This window comes from Balaenoptera ricei, chromosome 12, assembly GCF_028023285.1.
Source record: "Balaenoptera ricei isolate mBalRic1 chromosome 12, mBalRic1.hap2, whole genome shotgun sequence".
NCBI classification, from domain to species: Eukaryota; Metazoa; Chordata; class Mammalia; order Artiodactyla; family Balaenopteridae; genus Balaenoptera; species Balaenoptera ricei.
Genome location: NC_082650.1, coordinates 33,930,799 through 33,957,864, shown reverse-complemented (window position 1 = coordinate 33,957,864; position 27,066 = coordinate 33,930,799). Strand labels below are relative to the sequence as shown.

The 27,066-nt window shown below is 37.1% G+C and overlaps 1 protein-coding gene across 1 annotated transcript in view; it reads left to right on the top strand.

Annotated features, from left to right (window-relative positions):
* Positions 1 to 27,066, top strand: part of LAMA2 (laminin subunit alpha 2) — a 623,785-nt gene that overhangs the window by 200,032 nt on the left and 396,687 nt on the right. Inside the window, exon 4 of the mRNA XM_059941243.1 lies at positions 15,507 to 15,749. Within this exon, the coding sequence (XP_059797226.1) occupies positions 15,507 to 15,749 (243 nt within the window). The remainder of the gene's footprint in view (positions 1 to 15,506; positions 15,750 to 27,066) is intronic.

Below are 27,066 nucleotides of genomic sequence, written 5' to 3'. Positions count from 1 at the left end.
GAGAATGTATTCAAAGGTTCCAAGGGTTAAGATATAGACATCTTTGAGGAGCCATTATTCTTTCTACCACACAAATTAGGGTAACTCTCTCATTTCAATTTCTAATCAGTTCCTACCTATCTCATAGGTTTCTTGTTAACAGAAATAAACTTCTGCATGCTGAAGTGCCTGGCAAAAACTAAGCACTAAATAAAATGCTACTTTCCCCAAGAAAAGATTATTAGGACATAGAACATTGGGACACACCTTTGTTAAAGAAATTCGAATTAAAAAATACCCACAGCAGGCGTACCCCACACAGTGCTCTCTTCTGAGTATTCCTTTTGTCTTCACTCCCTTCTCTCCTATTGTTTACCTTCCATTTTAGGTAAAAAGCCATATTAGGAAAACATGTTTTTCTTTTTTTAAAAAAAAATCCCTAAATTATAAATAAATATCATTTTTCCAAAGATAAAGAGAGTTTCAGATGGGGGCGGGGGGAACAGTATAGTCAAAAGCTGTAGAGAACTCAAAGAAGATGAGGATGGAGGAAAAAACCATGAATTTTCCAAATGGGTTGCTGTAACTCTTCTGAAAGTGATTCAGGTAGGGTGGTGAGTGTTGCATGGACTGCAGAGGGTTAAATAGAGAGGAGGTGTTAAGGTAATAAACAAAAGAGGGTACAAACTACTCTTAAGAAAGTCCCTAGAGAAGGACAAGGAAGTGGGGCAATATATAAGCATGAAAATAGCTGATGCTATTTCATTTGTAATGGCTAAAATTGAATGTGTTAAGTGGCTCTGATCTGTTGAAAGAATTCATGAACCAAGATCAGAAAGTTTCATCTGTCTTTGATTTGTTATTCTCCACTGTTAACATGATGTTTCTAACTCTTCTCATCACTACAAATCTTTGCTATTATTCCCCAAATGCTTTGAACTAGAGTGATTCATTCATGTCTGCAATGTCATAAATTTGAGAAGGTATAGGTTCTTCTTACCCTGATAACTATAGAAGCACAAAAACAAAGGCAATCCTGGGTATTTCTCCAGGGTGGATAATTTTTAGAAGGCAAACTTTAAACTGTCACATTTCTGATTGTCTGTGATTCACACCAATATTGTCCTCTGTGATGGCTTCATTGAAAGGACTGTCATGTTCTTTGGGGGACTCAGCCTACCTGCTCTTTTACCAGTAGCTGTTGTGAAAGCCATGCTGTGCCAATGGCTCATTCACAGGAGGCAGGTCAATGTTTTGAAACCATAGATTGTTTCAGATAAGAGAGAAATATGTGAGGAGAGAACAGATGTCAAGGGCAGTGCTAAAGAGAAGGAAAATGCTTGTCTGAATTTTACCTGCAGCTAACATTGTTAAAAATGATAGCAACTTAATGAAGCATAGAGTACTAAATGCATTAGTAAGCTGAGGGAGGACCTTACTCATTGCCATTTGGATTCCATTTATTCATGTTCCTAGTTTTCTTAAGATGGGACTAACATTTTGGACCAGCAATGCCCTTTAGAGTTGATAATTAATTTGAAAGAATTAAGATATATTTCTTGAGCTCAGAATGCAATGTCTCCACAGCATGAAGCAGAGTTAACCATTTATCAAGATAATAAAGAAAATGCATTAAATATTTGCTTTTTAAGAGCAAGCACTGAATTACCAATAGTGTTAAAATCATTATGTAAAAGAGAATCATTTGTTTATTAAAATGAGATGTATTAGTAATCTTTTTAAAAATTCTGATTATGAAAATGTCCCAACATACACAAAAGTATGGAGAAGAATATCCTAGACCCACATGTAACCAACACCCACCTGTAAGAATTAACTTGTGGCCCTTCTTGTTTCAATTCTACATTTATCATACCCCACCCCACCCCCCAGATTATTTGGAGGCAAATTCCACACATATTACTTCCTCTATAATTCAGTATGTATCTCTGAAGGATACAGCTCTTTTGTAAACAAAAGCACTGTCACACCTAAAAATTAATACTTTTACTACTACTTCTTTAATACTAGCAAATATTCAGTCAGTATTAAAATTCATCACATTTGCCTCCAAATTTTTTAAACAGCTGATTGAATCAGGATGCACCTGAAGTTACATACTGCATTTATTTGATATTTCTTAAGCTTTCTTAATCTATAACCTCATTATTTTTTATTTTCTTGCCATTTATTTTTGGAATAAGCCATATGGTTTGTCTAGCAAAGGTTCTCCCATTCTGGATTTTGCTAATTGTATTCCTGTGGTGCTGTTTTCATGCTCCTTGGATACCTCATTTCCTGTAAACTGATAGTTAAAAATGTAGAGACCCACTCTGATTTGGGTTCACTTTTCTGGCACGATTACTTTATAGATGGTGCTGTGTTCTCTCTTTTGGGGACGTTAGTGGCCATGATGACCATTAGTCCCACCACAGATGCATCATTTCAAAAAAGGCCCTCTTAGTAAACAGCAGCATCCAGTATAACTGAATATTCTCTACGTTGATTATTTTTCATTTAATAATACATCCCTGCATCTGTTGTTCTTTCATTTCAGGTTCTCTTGGCTATTCTTTCTTGTTAATTTTTCCAAATCAACTTTATAATCAACTTGTCCAGCTTTAGGGGGAAAATAAACCTAATATTTTAATAAGAAATTAAATTGCTTTAGATTTATGTATTAACTTAGAGAGAGCAGAAAAAGTAACTCTTGTTACTTTTCAGAACTAGAAGTTGAGATTTTCTTCCTTGCATAGTGAGGTGGAGCAGTCCTTCAAATACTTTCCCATAAGTAGTTCGACATTGATTAAAACCCTTTAAAAAAATTTTCAACAAACAATTGAACATTTTATCTTCAAAGGATTATCATTAGTCATCCAGAGAGATTATTATTTCTTAGAAATTCTGGAGTGGTAGAGTAATTCATTTTCAAATGTATAAACTTTACATGAGTTTAATGTGAGTATAAAAAATCTGTTTTAATTGTGGGCAGAGTGTTTCTGTTCCTCTGGCGACTCGGGAGCCACTTACCCTGAGGTGAAATGGCACATTTGCCTCCCTGCAACTCGCTAAATTCACACTCAGCAATTATAGTATACACTTGGGGGGAGGAGAATAAATGGGCTGCACATTATAACTGAGTGACAATCACAAATCACTTCCATCTTTGAAATCATTGTAAATGAATTTGTCTGAAAGCACAGGCAGGCAAGGAGCTATCCTTCTGGACTCCCCACCACATTATTCTAGGTTTATTGAAGTAAGTGTAAATTTACAAGGGACATAAAACTCACTCAAAAAGTAATAATTAGAGTTATTTGTAGGTTATTTTTTTTAAGTTTAAAGCATCATTTAAAAGCTTCTATTGTTGGAATTTGATCCAATAAGTCCAGTAATAATATTTTCAAAATCTGTATAATAATCTCTTCAGATAATTTTTAAGATTATAATGAGCCACTTGTTTTCTGTGATTGCTCAGAAGTTTTTGCTGGGGAGTAAGAATTTGGTTACATGTGCTTGGGTGGGGCGCATCTTTGAATGAAGCCTCTATTAAACTCAGAATTTCCATGAGTTTCCTACATTCAGCCCTGCTTCTCATCCCTGCTTCTGGTCAGACCTGCCTTTGTGAGTTTCTGCTGGACTTGACCCAGGGCAAGTACTGAGTACTTTAGGCCATGATCTCTCCTCTCCCTCCTCAGCTGACTCTCATGGACCTTCCAGAAAAATACTGAACCCTCCTCATCCTCTTATCTTTGTTGTTATTGGTTTCTTATTTATTTATTTATCCTCTTTTTAGGTCTCAGGTGAAAGATCAGGTAACCACATGAACTCCATCTATCAACTCCAACACAGAGACATGCACACATTTCTATAAGGCTTCTCCGATTATTCTAGTGGGTACTAAGCTTGAAACTCATGATTCCAAGGATCCTTTCAGGTTCTGATATTGTATAACTCTCATTGCTTTCTGAAAGCCAACATACCTATATGAATAAATAAGAGTATTTGACAAACATATACTAGAACTAAGAATACACAGGAGTGTTCAAAACATATTAGAGATGACATCACAGCTTGTGGAAATGTTTAAATCCATAACATTGGCAAGAGCAGGTAGTAGAATATTACAAAGCCTCTTTCACAATTAAGCAATTTTGTTATGTGAACACCTATTTGCTATAGGAAGTTCACAGACAGATAGCAACGGGGGGAGGGAGGCAGAGCTTATCAGTGGGCAGAAGTTAGATGGCCATGTGTTTTTTTCTTGACAAATTAGGAAACAAGAAATGGAAGAGAGTAATTCAGGTCAAGTTCTATGAGAAAGATGAAGTACCATCTTCCACAGAGAGTGGCCTTCATTAATAGTTTTATGGCTTTCATGGGGGATCAGCCTATAGGAAATGGAGGTCCTCTGTCCTTGTTACATCATTAAGGAGTCCTACTTTGGCCTGGCTCTCTTAACTGTGTGCCAGTGACACTCAAAAGTATCACTAAAATCTCCAAAACACAATACTCTTTGGCAGCATTTTCCTAGATCCATGATTCCTCTGAGGACAAAAGAACTGGGATAAAGTAGGTTCCTGAGAGTCATAGCAGAGAATATTTTTCAAAAATTCAGACCCAGCAATGCATGTGCTAGAAATTGGTTCTGGAGGTCAGACTTACCCACATGGATTACAGGTGAGCTAATGTATATTCTATCCTAGGACAGTATCTAGAGTGGCCAAAGTTCCTAAGCTGTTCACTTCAGGCTGTGAGGTCTCCTCCTATAATGTGAAAAAGATGGGAAAGCATCAGTGCATATGATGGTCATTGCATGTTACTTGTTACTTTGAGACTGAAGGATTCTTCAGAAAGACTGTATTCTTCATTTCCACCCTAAATGAGATCAGGTTCTTAATACTCTAGGAACATCTAATTTAATGCTACATCAGTGACATATGATTATAATTACATGATATTTTATTAGGTGATGCACAAATGGAATATGTAATAGAAAGTTCTCTTTGTTACAGTAAAATATCAAACATTTGGTATTATTTCAAAAATTATTTGGGATTTTTTTTTTTTAGCCACCAACTTTGTAAAATGTGCCCTCCAAAAATTTGGGTATTGTGTATTGAGATCTACGGTTTATAGAAGCCTAGCCATCATAGCATTTTTGTACTTATAATGAGGTGTTTGCTTTCCTTGTTGCACCCCATACAGATTGGGGTTTTTTCCATCTGGAAATAAGGTTTTATAACTACTGATTTTGAAGAGCCTCTATACTGAAAACACAAGACAGAGTTAATAAAAGTAGCATGAGTACGTTAGAGAATTATTCTATTCAAGTCATTAAAATTTTGGCATACTTAGAAAATCACTATTAGAATTTTCATAGTCTTTGCCTGACGCCTTCAAAGAATACTTCTATTCATTGTGTTTTCCAATAATGCTGTCTACCACATTTTTAAAAGTTTATTCAAAATACTACATGCTAACTAATTTAATTAATTTTGCATGAAATGTGAAAGAATCCATAGAAAATAAATGAAAGAAAGATATTGTTTTGAAATGGGGTGACATATTCTCGAAGGCAATGACTGCTTTTCCATGTCACTTAATGTAGGCTGTTATGTTGAATTATAGAAAGAGTCTGTGTGGTTTCTAGTATAACTTCTTTTCATGGATTTCATCTATTATTCCAAAGCCAGCACAGAAGCTCCTAAGTCATAAATCCATGTTGTAGCTCCAAGACAATTTGGCCTTTTCCTATATTTGCTTGCTGAGTTGTTTCTAAACAAAGTACTTTATCCATGCATCAGTGTATCTTTATTTTTCTCATTTGTACCTGTGATCTCTAATTATGCTTTGATATTTCTCTTTTGGTTTTCCACTAAGAAAATATCTGTGCATTCTTTTTTCTGGATAGAAATTTGCTAATTTAAAATATTTATATAGATTCTTTTTTCCAAAGACCACACAGTATTTTATATTCATTATCTTTCCATGGTTTTGACTTTGGAAAAGAAACACTGGGAAACAGAGGGTAAAAGAGTTTAAGAAATTTTTTCAACTCATAGAGATGTAATAGGACGAACATACAAGCAATGTATGTCTTAGTTCCTACAAGTGCCAAAATATGCTGGTTGACTGAAATTCAAGCTCTAACAAACAGAAAAGAAAGTGTTAAGCTAGTAGAAGTAACATGGAAGCATGTTACAATGATTTTGGTTATTCAGTTAAAACTAATAAATATTGAATGCACACTATTTCAAAAGAATTATAATAAGGATTGTAGCATCTCTGCCCTTTAGGAGCTCACAATTTATTTATTCATATTCTTTATCATTTTATAGACTTTGTCACTAATAATTTAGGATTACCAGAAATTAGGACCAGGGTATTTCAGATTTTTAATAGAATCAAATATCTCTCTGTTCTATCAGATTAATCAATAGGTTTGTCCTTCAGTGAATTCCTTTTAAAAGAGGTTCCATGTGTATGAGTTATTGAATACAGAGTGTCTAAGAGAAATAATTTCTTATGAATAACACCTAAAAAAATGCAGAAGTAGCAAATACTTTAGATTATGATTGCTAGAGTATATTCCATTTTACTCCTACTCTTGTCCTTTCTTCAATACTTTTAAAAATATTTCTTTATTTTAAAAATAACTTTATTAAAAACCAAGACATTTATGTTAATGCAATTAATATAGCAGGTTATTAGATGAAATTTAAAAGCTCTTCTTATCTCTTTGACTCCTGATTGCCAAACCCCATAGGTCACAGCTTTAAGATGTCCATATCTACACTTCCCCAAAATGTCTAAGTCTATTCCAATAATTATAGACACATATGCATATATGTGTGTATATCTGCAATTACACTTATCTATATACCTTTGTAAATATAAATTCATAATATTTCCCATCTGGAGTGATAGTCAATAAAGTAGAATTAGTCAAAGCCCAGACTAATCAGAGACGATGTCTTGGCTGTTCCTTGCTATCCCAGGGTTAACCAGATGATCTCAGGAGAGAGGAGGCATTTGGTAGGCTTGGGCAGCAGTGATTTACCAACTACAGAAGTATTTCAGTATTTTAATTACCAGTATTTACACAACTGTGCCTAAGACGCAAATACCATCCCTACTTTCAGTCATATGATGGCTCGTGATTCTCCCCTTAGTGCACACAGAAATGCTCAGATCCTAGTAAAGATCTCAAAAGACCAGCATCAGAGCCACCTGTCTTATGTTTTTTTTAACATCTTTATTGGAATATAATTGCCTTACAATAGTATGTTAGTTTCTGCTTTATAACAAAGTGAATCAGCTATACATATACATATATCCCCATCTCTCCTCCCTCCTGTATCTCCCTCCCACGCTCCCTATCTCACCCCTCTAGGTGGTCACAAAGCACCAACCTGATCTCCATGTGCTAGGTGGCTACTTCCCACTAGCTATCTATTTTACATTTGGTAGTATATATATGTCCATGCCACTCTCTCACTTCATCCCAGCTTACCCTTCCCCCTCCCTGTGTTCTCAAGTCCATTCTCTACACCTGCATCTTTATTTCTGTTCTGCCACTAGGTTCTTCATAACCATTTTTTTTTTTTTAGATTCCATATGGTATTTATTTTTCTCTTTCTGACTTACTTCACTCTGTATGACAGTCTCTAGCTCCATCCACCTCACTACAAATAACTCAGTTTCGTTTCTTTTTATGGCTGAGTAATATTCCATTGTATATATGTGCCACATCATCTTTATCCATTCATCTGTCGATGGACATGTAGGTTGCTTCCATGTCCTGGCTATTGTAAATACAGCTGCAATGAACATTGTGATACATGACTCTTTTTGAATTATGGTTTTCTCAGGGTATATGCCCAGTAGTGGGATTACTGGGTCGTATGGTAGTTCTATTTTTAGTTTTTTAAGGAACCTGCATACTGTTCTCCATAGTGGCTGTATCAATTTACATTCCCACCAACAGTGCAAGAGGGTTCCCTTTTCTCCACACCCTCTCCAGCATTTATTGTTTGTAGATTTTTTGATGATGGCCTTTCTGACTGGTGTGAGGTGATACCTCATTGTAGTTTTGATTTGCATTTCTCTAATGATTAGTGATGTTGAGCGTCCTTTCATGTGTTTGTTCTCAATCTGTATATCTTCTTTGGAGAAATGTCTATTTAGGTCTTCTGCCCATTTTTGGATTGGGTTTTTTGTTTTTTTGATATTGAGCTGCATGAGCTGCTTGTAAATTTTAGAGATTAATCCTTTGTCAGTTGCTTCATTGCAAATATTTTCCCCCATTCTGAGGGTTGTCTTTTTGTCTTGTTTATGGTATCCTTTGCTGTGCAAAAGCTTTTAAGTTTCATTATGTCCCATTTGTTTATTTTTGTTTATTTCCATTTCTCTAGGAGGTGGGTAAAAAAGGATCTTGCCGTGGTTTATGTCATAGAATATTCTACCTATGTTTTCCTCTAAGAATTTTATAGTGTCTGGCCTTACGTTTAGGTCTTTAATCCATTTTGAGTTTGCTTTTGTGTATGGTGTTAAGAAGTGTTCTAATTTCATTCTTTTACATGTAGCTGTCCAGTTTTCCTAGCACCACTTATTGAAGAGGCTGTCTTTTCTCCACTGTATCTTCTTACCTCCTTTATCGAAAATAAGGTGACCATATGTGCGTGGGTTTATCTCTGTGATTTCTATCCTGTTCCATTGATCGATATTTCTGTTTTTGTGCCAGTACCATACTGTCTTGATTACTGTAGCTTTGTAGTATAGTCTGAAGTCCAGGAACTTGATTCCTCCAGCTCCATTTCTTTTCTCAAGATTGCTTTGGCTATTAGGGGCTTTTGTGTTTCCACACAAATTGTGAAATTTTTTGTTCTGGTTCTGTGAAAAATGCCATTGGTAGTTTGATAGGGATTGCATTAAGTCTGTAGATTGCTTTGGGTAGTATAGTCATTTTCACAATGTTGATTCTTCCAATCCAAGAACATGGTCTATCTCTCCATCTGTTTGTATCATCTTTAATTTCTTTCATCAGTGTCTTATAGTTTTCTGCATACAGGTCTTTTGTCTCCTTAGGTAGGTTTATTCCTAGGTATTTTATTCTTTGTGTTACAGTGGTAAAATGGAGTGTTTCCTTAATTTCTCTTTCAGATTTTTCATCATTAGTGTATAGGAATGCAAGAGATTTCTGTGCATTAATTTTGTATCCTGCTACTTTACCAAATTCATTGATTAGCTCTAGTAGTTTTCTTGTAGCATCTTTAGGATTCTCTATGTATAGTATCATGTCAACTGCAAACAGTGACAGCTTTACTTCTTCTTTTCTGATTTGAATTCCTTTTATTTACTTTTCTTCTCTGATTGCTGTGGTTAAAATTACCAAAACTCTGTTGAATAATAGTGGTGAGAGTGGACAACCTTGTTTTATTCTTGATCTTTGAGGAAATGGTTTCAGTTTTTCACCATTGAGAACGATGTTGGCTGTGGGTTTGTCATATATGCCCTTTATTATGTTTAGGTAACTTCCCTCCGTGCCTACTTTCTGGAGGGTTTTTATCATAAATTGGTGTTGAATTTTGTCGAAAGCTTTTTCTGCATCTGTTGAGATGATCATATGGGTTTTCTTGTTCAATTTGTTAATATGGTGTATCACATTGTTTGATTTGCGTATATTGAAGAATCCTTGCATTCCTTTCCTGGAATAAACCCCAATTGATCGTGGTGTTTGATCCTTTTAATGTGCTGTTGGAGTCTGTTTGCTAGTATTTTGTTGAGGATTTTTGCATCTATATTCATCAGTGATATTGACCTGTAGTTTTCTTTCTTTGTGACATCTTTGCCTGGTTTTGGTATCAGGGTGATGGCGGACTCGTAGAATAAGTTTGGGAGTGTTCTTCCCTCTGCTATATTTTGGAAGTGTTTCAGAAAGATAGGTGTTAGCTCCTCTCTAAATGTTTGATAGAATTCACCTGTGAAGCCATCTGGTCCTGGGCTTTTGTTTGTTGGAAGATTTTTAATCCCAGTTTCAATTTCAGTGCTTGTGATTGGTCTGTTGGTATTTTCTATTTCTTCCTGGTTCAGTTTTGGAAGGTTGTGCTTTTCTAAGAATTTGTCCATTTCTTCCAGGTTGTCCATTTTATTGGCATATAGTTGCTTGTAGTAATTTCTCATGATCCTTTGTATTTCTGCAGTGTCAGTTGTTACTTCTCCTTTTTTATTTCTAATTCTATTGATTTGAGTCTTGAATTCTATTGTTTTAGGTTTCTTTTTGTAGGTCTTTTCCTTCTCTTGTGTTTCCTGCCTAGAGAAGTTCCTTTAGCATTTGTTATAAAGCTGGTTTGCTGGTGCTGAATTCTCTTAGCTTTTTCTTGTCTGTAAAGGTTTTAATTTCTCCGTCGAATCTGAATGAGATCGTTGCTGGGTAGAATAATCTTGGTTGTAGGGTTTTCCCTTTCATCACTTTAAATATGTCCTGTCACTCTTCTGGCTTGCAGAGTTTCTGCTGAAAGATCAGCTGTTAACCTTATGGGGATTCTCTTGTATGTTATTTGTTGCTTTTCCCTTGCTGGTTTTAATATTTTTTCTTTGTATTTATTTTTAATAGGTTGATTACTATGTGTATTGACGTGTTTCTCCTTGGATTTATCCTGTATGGGATCTCTGTGCTTCTTGGACTTGATTGACTATTTCATTTCCCATATTAGGGAAGTTTTCAAGTAAAATCTCTTCAGATATTTTCTCAGTCCCTTTCTTTTTCTCTTCTTCTTCTGGGACCCCTATAATTAGAATGTTGGTGGTTTTAGTGTTGTCCCAGAGGTCTCTACGACTGTCCCCAATTCTTTTCATTCTTTTTTCTTTATTCTGCTCTGCAGTAGTTATTTGCACTATTTTATCTTCCAGGTCAGTTATCTGTTCTTCTGCCTCAGTTATTATGCTATTGATTCCTTCTAGAGAATTTTTCATTTCATTTATTGTGTTGTTCATCATTGTTTGTTTGCTCTTTAGTTCTTCTAGATCCTTGTTAAACGTTTCTTGTATTTTCTCCATTTTATTTCCAAGATTTTGGATCATCTTTACTATCATTACTCTGATTTCTTTTTCAGGTAGACTGCCTATTTCCTCTTCATTAGTTTGGTCTGGTGGGTTTTTACCTTACTCCTTCATCTGCTGTGTGTTTCTCTGTCTTCTCATTTTGCTTAACTTACTATGTTTGATGTCTCCTTTTTGCAGGCTGCAGGTTCGTAGTTCCTGTTGTTTTTGGTGTCTGCCCCCAGTGGCTAAGGTTGTTTCAGTGGGTTTGTAGGCTTCCTAGTAGAGGGGACTAGTGCCTTTGTTCTGGTGGATGCAGCTGGGTCTTGTCTTTGTGGTGGGCAGGACTGTGTCCAGTGGTGTGTTTTGGGGTGTTTGTAATCTTATTATGATTTTAGGCAGCCTTTCTGCCAATGGGTGGGGTTGTGTTCCTGTCTTTCTAGTTGTTTGGCATAGGGTGTCCAGAACTGTCACTTGCTGGTCGTTGATTGGAGCTGGGTCTTTTTTTTTTTTTTTTTTAATTTATTTTTGGCTACATTGGGTCTTCATTGCTGTGCTCAGGCTTTCTCTAGTTGTGGAGAGTGGGGGCTACTCTTCATTGTGGTGCACGTTCTTCTCATTGTGGTGGCTTCTCTTGTTGCAGAGCATGGGCTCGAGGCACACGGGCTTCAGTAGTTGTGGTATGCAGGCTCAGTAGTTGTGGCTTGCGGGCTCTAGAGCACAGGCTCATTAGTTGTGGCACATCGGCTTAGTTGCTCCTCAGCATGTGGGATCTTCCCAGACCAGATCTCGAACCTGTGTCCCCTGCATCGGCAGGCGGATTCTTAACCACTGCACCACCAGGGAAGTCCGGAGCTGGGTCTTAGTGTTGAGATGGAGATCTCTGGGAGTGCTTTTGCTGTTTGATATTACATGGAGCTGGGAGGTCTCTGGTGGACCCATGTCCTGAACTCAGCTCTTCCACCTCAGAGGCACATGCCTGACACCCAGCCGGAGCACCAGGACCCTGTCAGCCACACAGCTCAGAAGAAAAGGGAGAAGAAAGAAGGAAAGAAAGAGAGAGAGAAAGAGAGAGAGAGAGAGAGAGGAGAGGGAGGGAGGGAGAAAATAAAAGAAAAAGAAATAAAGTTATGAAATAAAAGAATTTTTTAATTATTAAAAATTAAAAAAATTAAAATGTAATTTAAAAAAAAGAAAAAAGAAAGAAAGCAACCAAACCAAAAAACAAATCCACCAATGATAACAATCACTAAAAACTATACTAAACAAAACAAAACAAAACAAAAAGAAGGACAGGCAGAACCCTAGGACAAATGGTAAAAGCAAATTATACAGACAAAATCACACAAAGAAGCATACACATACACATTCACATAAAGAGAAAAAGGAAAAACATATATATATCTATACATTAAAAAAAAAGGAGGAGAGCAACCAAATCAATAAACAAATCTACTAATGATAATAAACTCTAAACACTACACTAAGATAAACATAAAACCAGAAACCAGTCTGTCGCATATAGCAAACCCCAAGTCTACAGTTGCTCCAAAGGCAACCGCCTCAATTTTGGGATGATTTGTTGTCTGTTCAGGTATTCCAGAGATGCAGGGTACATCAAGTTGATTGTGGATATTTAATCCGCTGCTCCTGAGGCTGCTGGGAGAAATTTCCCTTTCTCTTCTTTGTTCGCACATCTCCTGGGTTCAGCTTTGGATTTGGCCCTGCTTCTGTGTGTAGGTCTCCTGAGGGCCTCTGTTTCCACCCAGACAGGACGGGGTTAAAAGAGCAGCTGATTAGGGGGCTCTGGCTCACTCAGGCCAGGGGGAGGGAAGGGTACGGAGTGCAGGGCGAGCCTACAGTGGCAGATGCCGGCATGATGTTGCAACAGCGTGAAGTGTGCCGTGTGTTCTCCCAGGGAAGTTGTCCCTGGATCACGGGACCCTGCCAGTGGCGGGCTGCACAGGCTCCCAGGAGGGGAGGTGTGGATAGTGACCTGTGCTTGCACACAGGCTTCTTCGTGGCTGCAGCAGCAGCCTTAGCGTTTCATTCCCGGCTCTGGTGTCCGTGCTGATAGCCGCGGCTTGTGCCCGTCTCGAGCTCGTTTAAGTGGTGCTCTCAATCCACTCTCCTCGCGCACCCCGAAACAATGGTTTCTTGTCTCTTAGGCAGTTCCAGACTTTTTCGTGGACTCTCTCCCAGCTAGCTGTGGCACACTAGCCCCCTTCAGGCTGTGTTCACACAGCCAACCCGAGTCCTCTCCCTGGGATCTGACCTCTGAAGCCCGAGCCTCAGCTCCCAGCCCCCACCTGCCCCGGCGGGTGAGCAGACAAGCCTCTCAGGCTGGTGAGTGCTGGTCGGCACTGGTCCTCTGCGCGGGAATCTCTCCACTTTGCCCTCTGCACCCCTGTAGCTGTGCTCTCCTTCGTGGCTCCAAAGTTACCCACCCCGCCCTGCCACCCCCCGTCTCTGCCAGTGAAGGGGTTTCCTAGCGTGTGGAAATTTCCTCCTTCACAGCTCCCTCCCCGAGGTTCAGGTCCCATCCCTATTCTTTTTTTTTTTTTTTAAGAATTTGTTTTTATTTATTTATTTATGGCTGTGTTGGGTCTTCGTTTCTGTGCAAGGGCTTTCTCTAGTTGTGGCAAGCGGGGGTCACTCTTCATCGTGGTGCATGGGCCTCTCACTATCGCGGCCTCTCTTGTTGCAGAGCACAGGCTCCAGACGCGCAGGCTCAGTAATTGTGGCTCACGGGCCCAGCCACTCCGCAGCATGTGGGATCTTCCCAGACCAGGGCTCGAACCCATGTCCCCTGCATTGGCAGGCAGACTCTCAACCACTGCACCACCAGGGAAGCCCCCATCCCTATTCTTTTGTCTCTTTTTTTTCTTTTTTCTTTTGCCCTACCCAGGTACGTGGGGAGCTTCTTGGCTTTTGGGAATTCTGAGGTCTTCTGCCAGCGTTCAGTAGGTGTTCTGTAGGAGTTTTTCCACATGTAGATGTATTTCTGATGTATTCGTGGGGAGGAAGGTGATCTCCACGTCTTACTCCTCCGCCATCTTGAAGGTCTCCTGTTTTATATCTTATATATCAACCTTTCGTATTTTTAAATTCAGTCCCTTAAAGTTTACCATAGACAGTGTAGATGTATTCCTGAAAGTCTCATGTCAAAACTATGTAGCAAATAAGGTTTATTTTCAGAACATTCCTTTCAAGCTCCCTTCTAAGCAGACCCTTTAATCACATTTTAGCAGATTTGTCCTCAGTTGTATCCTTTCAATGACCCCAATCACCCAGAGCTTAGGGTTGACAAGCTCCCTGTACCTCACTGAATTTACTAAAAAGAACATATACCACTGCTTTATTATTAGTGTACTCATTATATATATCATTATTACAATATATTATCAATTCATAGACGGTGGGACAATAACTTAAACTAGCTTGTATCTACCTTTCTACCCAGGACATTGCAAATAAATGTCATTTGGTAATGTTTGTGCATTGTTCTTTTGGACTTTTGGATTGAATTGGTAAAGACACACATGGACCATCACAAAATATCCAGAATATTTATTTTTTACCTCTTCAAATATTATGTAGATTTGAACATAGAGGATTGCCATATTCCCCTCAGTTGTCACTCTGTTGACTTACAGTCACTTGATGCCTTTACTTTCCTTTTCTTTAACACATGTTTACCTCTTATACAGAAGGTACAGAAGCCCTTCATTGAATATGTTCCAGTTTCAAACAGTTGTCTGCATGTACTAGAATTTCCTCTCTGTTATTTTCTATTTGGGGATGTAAAGGAAATGACATTTATTGAGTATTTATAGCCAAGCCTTTTGCTAGGTATTTTGCATATGTTATCTCATTTAATCTAAATTGTCTCTCAGTAGTGTACTTAATGTACTTATTATTGACCCTAATTTGCAGAAAAGGGAGCTAGGAGTTGACAAAGTAAAATAATCTGCCCAAGGTCACAGAAATGCTGGGTCCACAATTTGAATACAAGATTGTGCCTCTGAATCACTATGTTGTTTTTGCTGTACCACAGTAATGGATGGTACTTGTCTGAGGATTAGGTGACATAAGTAACTGTTTTCTAATCTATCAAGCACTATCCACACATGGAATTTCTAACTCATATATTATAATTTCCAACAGAGTAAGGTGAGTAAATTGGTATGTAATAAATGCTTTAACTGATTGTGATTATAATAGAACTTCAAAAATTACGTGAAATGATGTTAATGAGTTATTAGAGAACTAAAATCCACAAAATAGAACATCTCATCTTAGCCAAAAGGTATGAAATATGAATATGTAACAGTAAAAATATTTTTAGAGAATAAAATAGGGTTATGGAAAATAATATCTGAATAAAATCTATTGTAACCTTAGGTAGGCCTTATATTTGATATGTAATAGTGAGAACCCTTTGGAATTCAGAGTTACATGTTGTTGTTGTCACTCTTCCCCAGGTGTTCCAGATTGCGTATGTGATTGTGAAAGCAGCTAATTCCCCTCGGCCTGGAAACTGGATTTTGGAACGCTCACTTGATGATGTTGATTATAAGCCCTGGCAGTATCATGCTGTGACGGACACAGAGTGCCTAACCCTCTACAATATTTATCCCCGCACTGGACCACCATCATACGCCAAAGACGATGAGGTCATCTGCACTTCATTTTATTCCAAGATACACCCCTTAGAAAACGGAGAGGTAAGATGAGAAAACTCACCCTCAGTACATTTAAGGTGGCCAAATAGGCCTGTCAGGAAAACTTGAATATATCAGTCATTAATGTCAGGGAGATTTTAAAATAGGATTTAGCAGAAGTACATTTTAAATAACTTATTAAATAAAAAGGAAAAACTGAAAGTGATTAGAATTTTAACTGCCTTCCTCTAGTTTGTTATCTCCCGTTTCCAATAAAGATCAGAGAAGAGGAAATGGGCTTAAGTTGGAAAGTCAGTGATTAATTTTAAATATAAAGAGACTTTTCTAACACTGTGGTTTGCTAATTATTGGAGGAGGATTGAGACCTTAAAAGAAGGCTTAGATCTGTGTGTACTCTGGTCTGAAGATGGAGACAAAAGAGGTAAATTTGGGAAGAAATATAATTCACCTGAAGGACCTAAAGAGAAGGAAATTTTGTCAGTTTTTGTATGTTTTTTTGCTGTCATCACATAGTGCTGCAGTGGGGTTTCTTTCCTTTGTTCAGGCTTTGCTTATTATATGCTTAATTCAAAAGTGTTCAATTTCTCCATAGCATTTTTTTCCTATGGGTAAGATTTTAGATTCATGCATTGCTTTTCAGCCACAGAGTCAAACCACCTCTACCAGCTGTGTGATCTTGAATCAGTGACTTAAATTCTCTGTGCCTTAGTTTCATCTCCCATAAATTGGAAACAATAACAATAGTTCTTATTTCTTATGATTGTCAAGAAGATTAAATGAATTATTATGTTTAAAACATTAGAACAGTGCTGACAGATGTATACACTATTGCTTTGTAAACATTAACTATTTTTGTTGCTGTTGTTATAATAATAACAACAACAACTGTTGAGACTGTTGTTTTTGTTGGTAGTCGTAGTCGTAGTAGTAGTAGCCTCCTCTCAAATACCCAAACCTAGACTTAGTGACTCTTTTGGATTCTCTAGTTATATTTCCCTAATCAGTCTCCCTTCAGTATATACGGCCTAGCTCTTTTTTTCCTACCTGTTTGTATACATCTCTATTTATATTCATGTCTGATATTCTCTCCTCACCAGTTCACACACCTGAAGCTGGTATCATTTTTTATATTCACAGTTTCAGAAAATCCATATTCATGCACTATCATGCCCACCTCAACCAATCTAGGGTTATCTCTTTAAACACTTTTGGGGCAAGTTAGAGTTTTGACATAAATCTGTCACACTCTCTTTTGGCACTATTATTCTATGAATGTGTACCAGTGCCTCGCTATATTTCAATTTCATGTTCAAAAATATCAGTTTTGGGTGAAAAAAATTCCAAATGGTGCTCTCAGCAGTGATTCCAATCTGCCAAACGACAAGGAGTCAAAAGCAGTGAGTCAAACAGCTGTTCAACCTGCTTTGTGCCCAGAGGCATCCAAATTCCTGGCCAGATTGGCCTGAGGATATGGGAGTAGAGAGGAGTGCAGAGAGACTATATTCGAGTTGAATTTGTATTATTTTTCTCCTGGATCCAGTGTTTACCCAGAACCAATAATTATCTAATATTTATAAAGCTATTCTTTACCTTTAAAAAAATGGTCTAATTCAGAAATTTGTTGAACAATGTAAAATGTACCCAGATAGATATGTAACATACAAGTTACATGTATATCCCCGAAGCATGCTCTCCCTACAATGATGGTGGTTCTCCATCCTTTAGACCGTGTCAACTTGCCAAAATGGAACAAACAGACATTCTATTTGTTTGTGTTTAACTGACTATGCTGTATTAGACATTCACTAAAAACTAATCATTGATGGTGACTTTTAAGAACAACTTATTCAACTTTCACTGCGACATGCTTTTTTAAGTCTATTTTTCTCTCATTGGAAAGTGGATGAGGTGAGGAACAGAAAGTAAATTCAAAATATTTGATGCAGAATGATAGTATTTAAGGATATGAATTAAATTCAGACCTCTCCTAGAATATCTGCTTCATTTTATATTTCATGCTGTGAAACGTATTACTTTTTGGAATGAACAGGTCCAGCAAAGGTAGGTGATACTCTCCCAAGACTCCCAGATCCACTGGTGACAAAGCTGAGATAAGAATCCAGGTCCCCTGACTCCTAGGTTAGTGTTTCTTTCAGACTGAAGACTGGAAGTCGATTTTTTTTAAAAGTTGGTAATAGCTAAACTCAAAAAATGGTTTAGAAGAGATATAGAGATAGATATGCTGGATCCATAAAAGTAGAAAGATTCTTAATCCTGAGATATCATGATATAGAAGAATGTACATGGGACTGGAAGACTGGGTCTGCTTCTGGCTCTAGTTTTTGTGGGATGTTGGGCAGGTCACTTAATCTCTGAGTTTGAATTTCTTTAATACATGAATTAGTTTTATATATAAATTGTCCTAAGGTATCTTTCAGTTCTAAAGTAATAGTTTTGGATATCAACTACAATATAGCATGTGGGGATATTTTAAATTTTTGGATGCTTGTCTCCAATATTTCCCAGACAAGTGACTATGAAATAAATCTTACTATCATTAAATTTTTGTTTTAAAATGATTCACTTTTGAGTACCATCTGAAATCTAATTACTAGGTGCTTATGTTCAAAACTTCCCAGAGAAGTGACATTCAAGTAAGAAAACCAAACGTGTAAACCAGTAAATGCAAAATGATAGTATAAATGCCACAGCAGAAGTGTGTATAGAAAGTGGTAACGTCCCTCTGGGTGAGCCAAAGGAGCCACATTGAGAAGATGAATTCTCAGAGTACAGGGAAACAGAAACAAAAGTTTCTTAATATCTCAAAAGTTTCAAAGGCAATATGCAAATTCATCTCCAATATGCCCTATGAGTTAAACTAGGCATATAACAAGAGTTCACCTCCATTGTTGAAGGATATTTTTATTGGGTATAGAGTTGTAGGTTTCTTATTGTTTTTTGGCATATTTTATTGTCTTCTGGTTTCCATTGTTTATGTGGAAAAGGTAACTATTTAATAATTGTCCTTTGTAAAGTCTTTTATTTCTTTAAAGATTTTTATCTTTGTTTTTCACTAGTTTTACTATGATGCTCCAGATCTGCACTGCCCAATACAATCTTTATTAGACATATATGGTTATTAAATTTATATTTCAATTAATTCAAATGAAATTAAAATTCAGTTTCTCAGTTGCACAGCCACACTTCAAGTGCTCAATAGCCACATGTGACTAGCAGCTACCACACTGGATTGCACAGAATAGATCATTTCTGTCATTGCCTAAAGTTCTATTGGGCAGTGCTGCTATAGGTGATAGCTTTCTATTTTCTGGATTGGGATTTATTTGGTTGGTATATCTGCAGAGTGATGTCTTTCATCAGTTCAAGAACTAATTCAGCCATTAACTCTCCAAATATTGCTCCTTCCCCATTATCTCTCTTCTATAAATACGGTTTAGAATAATTTAGAACTTCTCACAGTATACACTATGCATCTTACACTCTCTTTTATTTGTAGTCATCCTTTTGGCTTTCTGTCCTTCATTCTAGATATTTTCTTCTTACTTACTTCCAGTTCATGATGTCTCTCTTCAGCTATGTAAAAACTACTGTTGAAACCAATCATAAGATTCTTAATTTCATGTATTATATTTTTCAGTTCTAGAATTTCTCTTTGGCTCATTTAAAATAGTTTAGTATCTAGTTTTATATCAAAATTTTATATATCTATTGAATTTTTAATAATAAAATTATATTCAAATTTTCAATATTCTATTTTTATCTCCTTGAGCATAAAGTAACAATTATTTGAGTTCTTATTTTATAATTCTAATATCTGGCCTTTGTGAATATATTTTATTTCTGTTTCATTTGCTGATTCTTTCTTATGCTGTCTTATATCCTCACATTCTTGATTATTTTTGCATATCAGATGTTGTATTTGAAAAAAGTGTGTGTAGAAATAATTTAGGCCTAAAAAATTATCTTTACCTTATGAGGATTTTCTGATACTTCTGCCAGGCAATGGCAATATGGATCATCTTAATCCAATTTCTGGGATACTTAGATGCCTCAAAGCTGTGCTGAACTCCCATGACAGCTGATTTAATTCTAGTTTATCTCCATTCTAGGCTTCCTGTCTTTGAAGTCCAAACTAAAGTGTGTGGAATTTACCTAAGTCTCACCCATACAAGTTCCGGAATCCAACTTTTGTCCTCTTAGTACAGCAAGACTGTCAAAGCACTGCTCAGTCTCTGAGCCATGTCTTCTGAACAGGGAAATGCCCACAGGACAAAAGCTGTCACAATACACTAATTATCTCTATAGACATCAGTCTTCTCCTTGATATTGAGAAGTTGATTCTTTATCTTCTTGATAGCTGTCATATGGCTTTACATAAATGTTTTTATATATTTTGTCCAGTTGGTCTAGTTGTTATCATTGACAGTGTTAGCACTAATTATATAATTTGCTATAAACAGAAGCATAGTCTCATATGCACTGTTTAAAACCTTTTTATTCTGGAATCATTTTAAATTTACATAAATGTAAGAAGAGGACAGAGAATCCACATGTCCCTTTTACCCAGCTCCCACTAAGGATAATATCTTACATAATTACCATTCATTTGTCAAAATAAGAAATTAACATTGATACTCTATTACCTAAACCACAGATTTATTCAGATTTCATTAATGTTATCATTAATGTCTTTTTTTCTCTCTTCTGGGATCCAAGTTGGGATACTACATTGCATTTATTGCATCATTGTGTCCCCTTAGTCTCTTCTAATCCATGACAATTTCTTAATCTTCTCTTGTTTTCCTTGGCCTTGATCACTTTTAAGAGTACTGGTCAAGTTTTTTGTAACATGTTAGTCATTTTGAGTCATGATTAGACTGGGCTACTGGGTTTAGGGGAAGAATACCACAGAGGTGAAACAACTTTCTTATTGCATCACTCATATTTATTTTTATATGCACATCTCCTGTCTATTTCCTCTTTATTGGTTTATAAGTTTTACTGTCTTCTAGATAGGATTTTATTTTAGACAACAGTATCTAAATATTCACCATGATTTGAAACGTATATTTTTGACTAAGCATTGAATGATCATTTGCTTCCAGATCTTCACAATACCCTTTAAATATAAATTTAAGTCAGAAAATAAGAAAAATAAGAGCAGAGTATTTTCAAGACTCACCTGTGCAGCAAGGCATTATGAAATAAACATGTCTCAATTATAACACACTAATTAAGTAATAATGTTTATGTTATAGGTATAGAACATTAATAGAAAATAGTCTTCTGTGACTAACATCAAATCTATTGAGTCTAAGGTTTATTACATTGTCACTTGTCTGTAGAGTTTTGGAGACATGTGCCATAACTTTTGGAACATTCCAAAATATCATATTTCAGGTGAAAAGTACATCATTTTAGAGCTGAAAGATACCTTAGGTGAATACCTTAGGAATTCAAGGATATCATAGCCTTGACTTTGGCATCTGTATCCAAACTTCAGCACTCTCCTCTGTCCATATTATCACTGGAGACCATTTAGCCTTTCCTTCTGACCTCTTGAGTCTTAACAGCATCATCTCTGCTTATTTCTTCAGTTTTATTTGTTGCTACAGCCACCCCCACTTTTTGGCCTCCACCCTCTAGCTTGGTCCATTCTCTGTCCTCCACCTCACATTGCCTGCAAGAGATCAACAAATGTTACTCATGTGGATTCACCAGAAGGGTAGTATAGGGCACATACCCAGTCCCCCAGATGACTGGGTTCAACTGCATCCAAGAAGGAGAGTAGTCTTGCAGGCTAGCATCCTGGGCTTGCACCCAAAGGGAGAAGAGAAATTTACTGAGCTATGAGATAATCAAGTCTCAGGACTGGCAGAGGAAAAATAATAGAGGGCAATGGAGGCAATGGTCATAATAGTATGGCCTAGTATGTTGTTATCCAGGGTGTAAACAGAAGGAGACTTTGAGCAAAACTTTCCAAGAGTGTCATTTTAGAAAGTCGATTTTGTGTCAGCAGTGCCAAGAGAGGGCTCAGCAGGAACCCTGCTTGCCTTGCCTTGAGAGAATGATCCTAAGCTCCAGAATAGTTGTGTAGTATGAAGTAACAGACCGCAGGGGGCCTCCATTACTTTGAGGGCAGCCAAAGACAAAAACTTTGGTGGGTACGGCTGCATACATGTACCTCTCCAGCAGTGCCACAGGGAGCCAACTCCAACCAGAGTTGCTATCAGCCCAAATGCTGCCTCTGCTGAAAGCACTTGCCCCTGGATGCTATTTAGAACTGCTAGCAAGAACCACCACTTGGAGGCACCACTGTGAACTATGATTGCAACCATGGCTCCTCCCAAACTTGGCTTTACTTGCAAATCACTGGGGACATTTGAAAGATAGCTATTTCTGGGACCAGGGTTTTTAATTCAGTAGGTTTGGGAAAGGCTCAGGAAACTCTATGTATATGTTAAACAAGTACTCCTGGTGATTTTGATGACCCTCCTTTTGGCTCATTGTTCAGATATTTCCAGCTTTCCCAAACCCTGGAGAAGAACAGATCATTAGTTATTTAGGGAAAGCGTATCAGACATTCTAACTCCTTCTAACTGAAGAAAGAGACTTACTTTTCTGACAGGAAACATGATTGGCTTTGGTGGACCGAATCTGTGGGTGAGTTTGAGTTTAGCAAATAAACTTTGAGCTGTCACTAAATTATAGATGGTTAAAGGAGCAGCTGGGAGAGGAGAATCACATTGATAATATTGACAAGAATGGGGCTGTATAGATGGCACTGCTTTAGGGTTCCTAGAATTAAAATTGTAGTAAATGTGTTTCTGTTATATGAGACTCTCCCCTTTCTGTGACTGGGATTATTGCTTTTAATTTCTTTGGATTGTCACTAGACTGCTAAATAATGTTCATAGTTACCATAGTAATTTTTGCTTCAGTTTCCTCATACAGAGACGTTTAAGTTATTCACATATGATTTCCTCTTTTTTTTTTACTACAATGCTTCCCAGCTCTTCAGGACTGCAACTCAGTTGGAACTTAGGTTCACTTTGATTCTGCTTTTGAAACATGGCAGGCTTGTATAAATTCCCTGGAGCAGCCATCATTAATTCTTGAAGACACCTTTTTTTCCTTTAAACTGTGTGTAGAGCTTTGACATTATTTTCATTTCCTATGTGACAGAATTTTATATATACAGACAGAATTTTTTCTCCCTCTTTATATCACCTGACATTATGGTGATCCTTAGAATTTCAAATACCGGAGAATGAAGAAACAAACCCAACACTGTGTAGAAAAACTGTTTCTGAGAACCTTCTTTGATGTGATATTGTTCACAGTATGGCATGATTGCATGTGTGAGTTTGTGTGGAAATGCAGGGATGGAAATGAGGAATGAGCCTTTCTCAGTTACCCTTGGAGTTGCTCCCTTAAGGAGAAGCATCAGGGTATCACTAATTTGTATTGGTTTTGAATAGAGATTTAGGGAAATAATTTATGGGGGTTTCAGATTTCCTTCCTCTAAAAATAGTTCTTGCATTGACCAACATGGAGCCAGTTAGTACCTGGAGCAACAAGGTGAACGTGCCTCAATACAATGAGGTTTATGTGGCTTCCTCCAAAAAATCCCCAGCTTATTTCAACTCCAGTTGGAATATACAGAGCACTTGAAATATATTGGAATAACACATACATAAAATCCATAATTCATTTTTTTCCTTATTTGGATCACTTTTTTTTAACATCTTTATTGGAGTATAATTGTTTTACAATGGTGTGTTAGTTTCTGCTTTATAACAAAGTGAATCAGCTATACATATACATATATCCCCATATCTCCTCCCTCTTGCGTCTCCCTCCCACCCTGTCTATCCGACCCCTCTAGGTGGTCACAAAGCACCGAGCTGATCTCCCTGTGCCATGCAACCGCTTCCCATTAGCTATCTATTTTAAATTTGGCAGTGTATACATCTCAGTGCTACTCTCTTACTTCGTCCCAGCTTACCCTTGCCCCTCCCCGTATCCTCAAATCCATTCTCTACGTCTATGTCTTTATTCCTGTCCTGCTCCTAGGTTCATCAGAACCTTGTTTTTTCTTTTTTAGATTCCATATATATGTGTTAGCATACAGTATTTGTTTTTCTCTTTCTGACTTACTTCACTCTGAATGACAGACTCTAGGTCCATCCACCTCACTACAGATAACTCAGTTTCTTTTCATTTTATGGCTGAGTAATATTCCATTGTATACATGTGCCACATCTTCTTTATCCATTCATCTATCGATGGACACGTAGGTTGCTTCCATGTCCTGGCTATTGTAAATAGTGCTGCAATGAACATTGTGGTACATGACTCTTTTTGAATTATGGTTGTCTCAGGGTATATGCCCAGTAGTGGGATTGCTGGGTCATATGGTAGTTCTATTTTTAGTTTTTTAAAGAACCTCCATACTGTTCTCCATAGTGGCTGTATCAAATTACATTCCCAGCAACAGTGCAAGAGGGTTCCCTTTTCTCCACACCCTCTCCAGCGTTTATTGTTTGTAGATTTTTTGATGATGGCCATTCTGATTGGTGTGAGGTGATACCTCATTGTAGTTTTGATTTGCATTTCTCTAATGATTAGTGATGTTGAGCATCCTTTCATGTGTTTGTTGGCAATCTGTGTATCTTCTTTGGAGAAATGTCTATTTAGGTCTACACCAATTTCTGGATTGGGTTGTTTGTTTTTTTGATGTTGAGCTGCATGAGCTGCTTGTATGTTTTGGAGATTAATCCTTTGACAGTTGCTCCATTTGCAAATATTTTCTCCCATTCTGAGGGTTGTCTTTTCGTCTGGTTTATGGTTTCCTTTGCTGTGCAAAAGCTTTTAGGTTCCATTAGGTCCCATTTGTTTATTTTTGTTTTTATTTCCATTTAGGAGCTGGGTCAAAAAGGATCTTGCTGTGATTTATGTCATAGAGTGTTCTGCCTATGTTTTCCTCTAAGAGTTTGATAGTGTCTGGCCTTACATTTAGGTCTTTAATCCATTTTGAGTTTATTTTTGTGTATGGTGTCAGGGAGTGTTCTAATTTCATACTTTTACATGTAGCTGTCCAATTTTCCCAGCACCACTTATTGAAGAGGCTGTCTTTTCTCCACTGTATATGCTTGCCTCCTTTATCAAAGATAAGGTGACCATATGTGCGTGGGTTTATCTCTGGGCTTTCTATCCTGTTCCATTGATCGATATTTCTGTTTTTGTGCCAGTACCAAACTGTCTTGATTACTGTAGCTTTGTCATATAGTCTGAAGTCAGGGAGCCTGATTCCTCCAGCTCTGCTTTTCTTTCTCAAGATTGCTTTGGCTATTCAGGGTCTTTTGTGTTTCCATACGAATTGTAAAATTTTTGTTCCAGTTCTGTAAAAAATGCCATTGGTAGTTTGATAGGGATTGCATTGAATCTGTAGATGGCTTTGGGTAGTATAGTCATTTTCACAATGTTGATTCTTCCAATCCAAGAACATGGTATATCTCTCCATCTGTTTCTATCATCTTTAATTTATTTCATCGGTGTCTTACAGTTTTCTGCATACAGGTCTTTTGTCTCCTTAGGTAGGTTTATTCCTAGGTATTTTATTCTTTGTGTTGCAATGGTAAAATGGAGTGTTTCCTTAATTTCTCTTTCGGATTTTTTGTCGTTAGTGTATAGGAATGCAAGAGATTTCTGTGCATTAATTTTGTATCCTGCTACTTTACCAAATTCATTGATTAGCTCAAGTAGTTTTCTGGTAGCATCTTTAGGATTCTCTATGTATAGTATCATGTCATCTGCAAACAGTGACAGCTTTACCTCTTCTTTTCTGATTTGGATTCCTTTTATTTCTTTTTCTTCTCTGATTGCTGTGGCTAAAACTTCCAAAACTATGTTGAATAATAGTGCTGAGAGTGGACAACCTTGTCTTGTGCCTGATCTTAAAGGAAATGGTTTCAGTTTTTAAGCATTGAGAACGATGTTGGCTGTGGGTATGTCATATATGGCCTTTATTATGTTGAGGTAAGTTCCCTCTATGCCTACTTTCTGGAGGGTTTTTATCATAAATGGGTGTTGGATTTTGTCAAAAGCTTTTTCTGCATCTATTGAGATGATCATATGGTTTTTCTCCTTCAGTTTGTTAATATAGTGTATCACATTGATTGATTTGCATATGTTGAAGAATCCTTGCATTCCTGGGATAAACGCCACTTGATTATGGTGTATGATCCTTTTAATGTGCTGTTGCAGTCTGTTTGCTAGTATTTTGTTGAGGATTTTTGCATCTATGTTCATCAGTGATATTGGCCTGTAGTTTCCTTTTCTTGTGACATCTTTGCCTGGTTTTGGTATCAGGGTGATGGTGGCCTCGTAGAATGAGTTTGGGAGTGTTCCTCCCTCTGCTATATTTTGGAAGAGTTTGAGAAGGAAAGGTGTTAGCTCTTCTCTAAATGTTTGATAGAATTCGCCTGTGAAGCCATCTGGTCCTGGACTTTTGTTTGTGGGAACATTTTTAATCACTGTTTCAATTTCAGTGCTTGTGATTGGTCTGTTGATATTTTCTATTTCTTCCTGGTTCAGTCACAGAAGGTTGTGCTTTTCTAAGAATTTGTCCATTTCTTCCACATTGTCCATTTTATTGGCACATAGTTGCTTGTAGTAATCTGTCATGTTCCTTTGTATTTCTGCAGTGTCAGTTGTTACTTCTTTTTCCTTTCAAAGTCTGTTGATTTGAGTCTTTTCCCTTTTTTTCTTGATGAGTCTGGCTAATGGTTTATCAGTTTTGTTTATCTTCTCAAAGAACCAGCTTTTAGTTTTATTGATCTTTGCTGTTATTTCCTTCATTTTTTTTCCCATTTATTTCTGATATGATCTTTATGATTTCTTTCCTTCTGCTAACTTTGGGGGTTTTTTGTTCTTCTTTCTCTAATTGCTTTAGGTGTAAGGTTAGGTTGTTTATTTGAGATGTTCCTTGTTTCTTGAGGTAGGATTATATTGCTATAAACTTCCCTGTTAGAACTGCTTTTGCTGCCTCCTGTAGGTTTTGGGCCATCGTGTTTTCATTGTCTTTTGTTTCTAGGTATTTTTTGATTTCCTCTTTGATTTCTTCCATGATCTCTTGGTTATTCAGTAGTGTATTGTTTAGCCTCCATGTGTTCACAGTTTTTACAGTTTTTTTCCTGTAATTGATATCTAGTCTCATAGCGTTGTGGTTGGAAAAGATACTTGATATGATTTCGATTTTCTTAAATACCGAGGCTTGATTTGTGACCCAAGATATTGTCTATCCTAGAGAATGTTCCATGAGCACTTGAGAAGA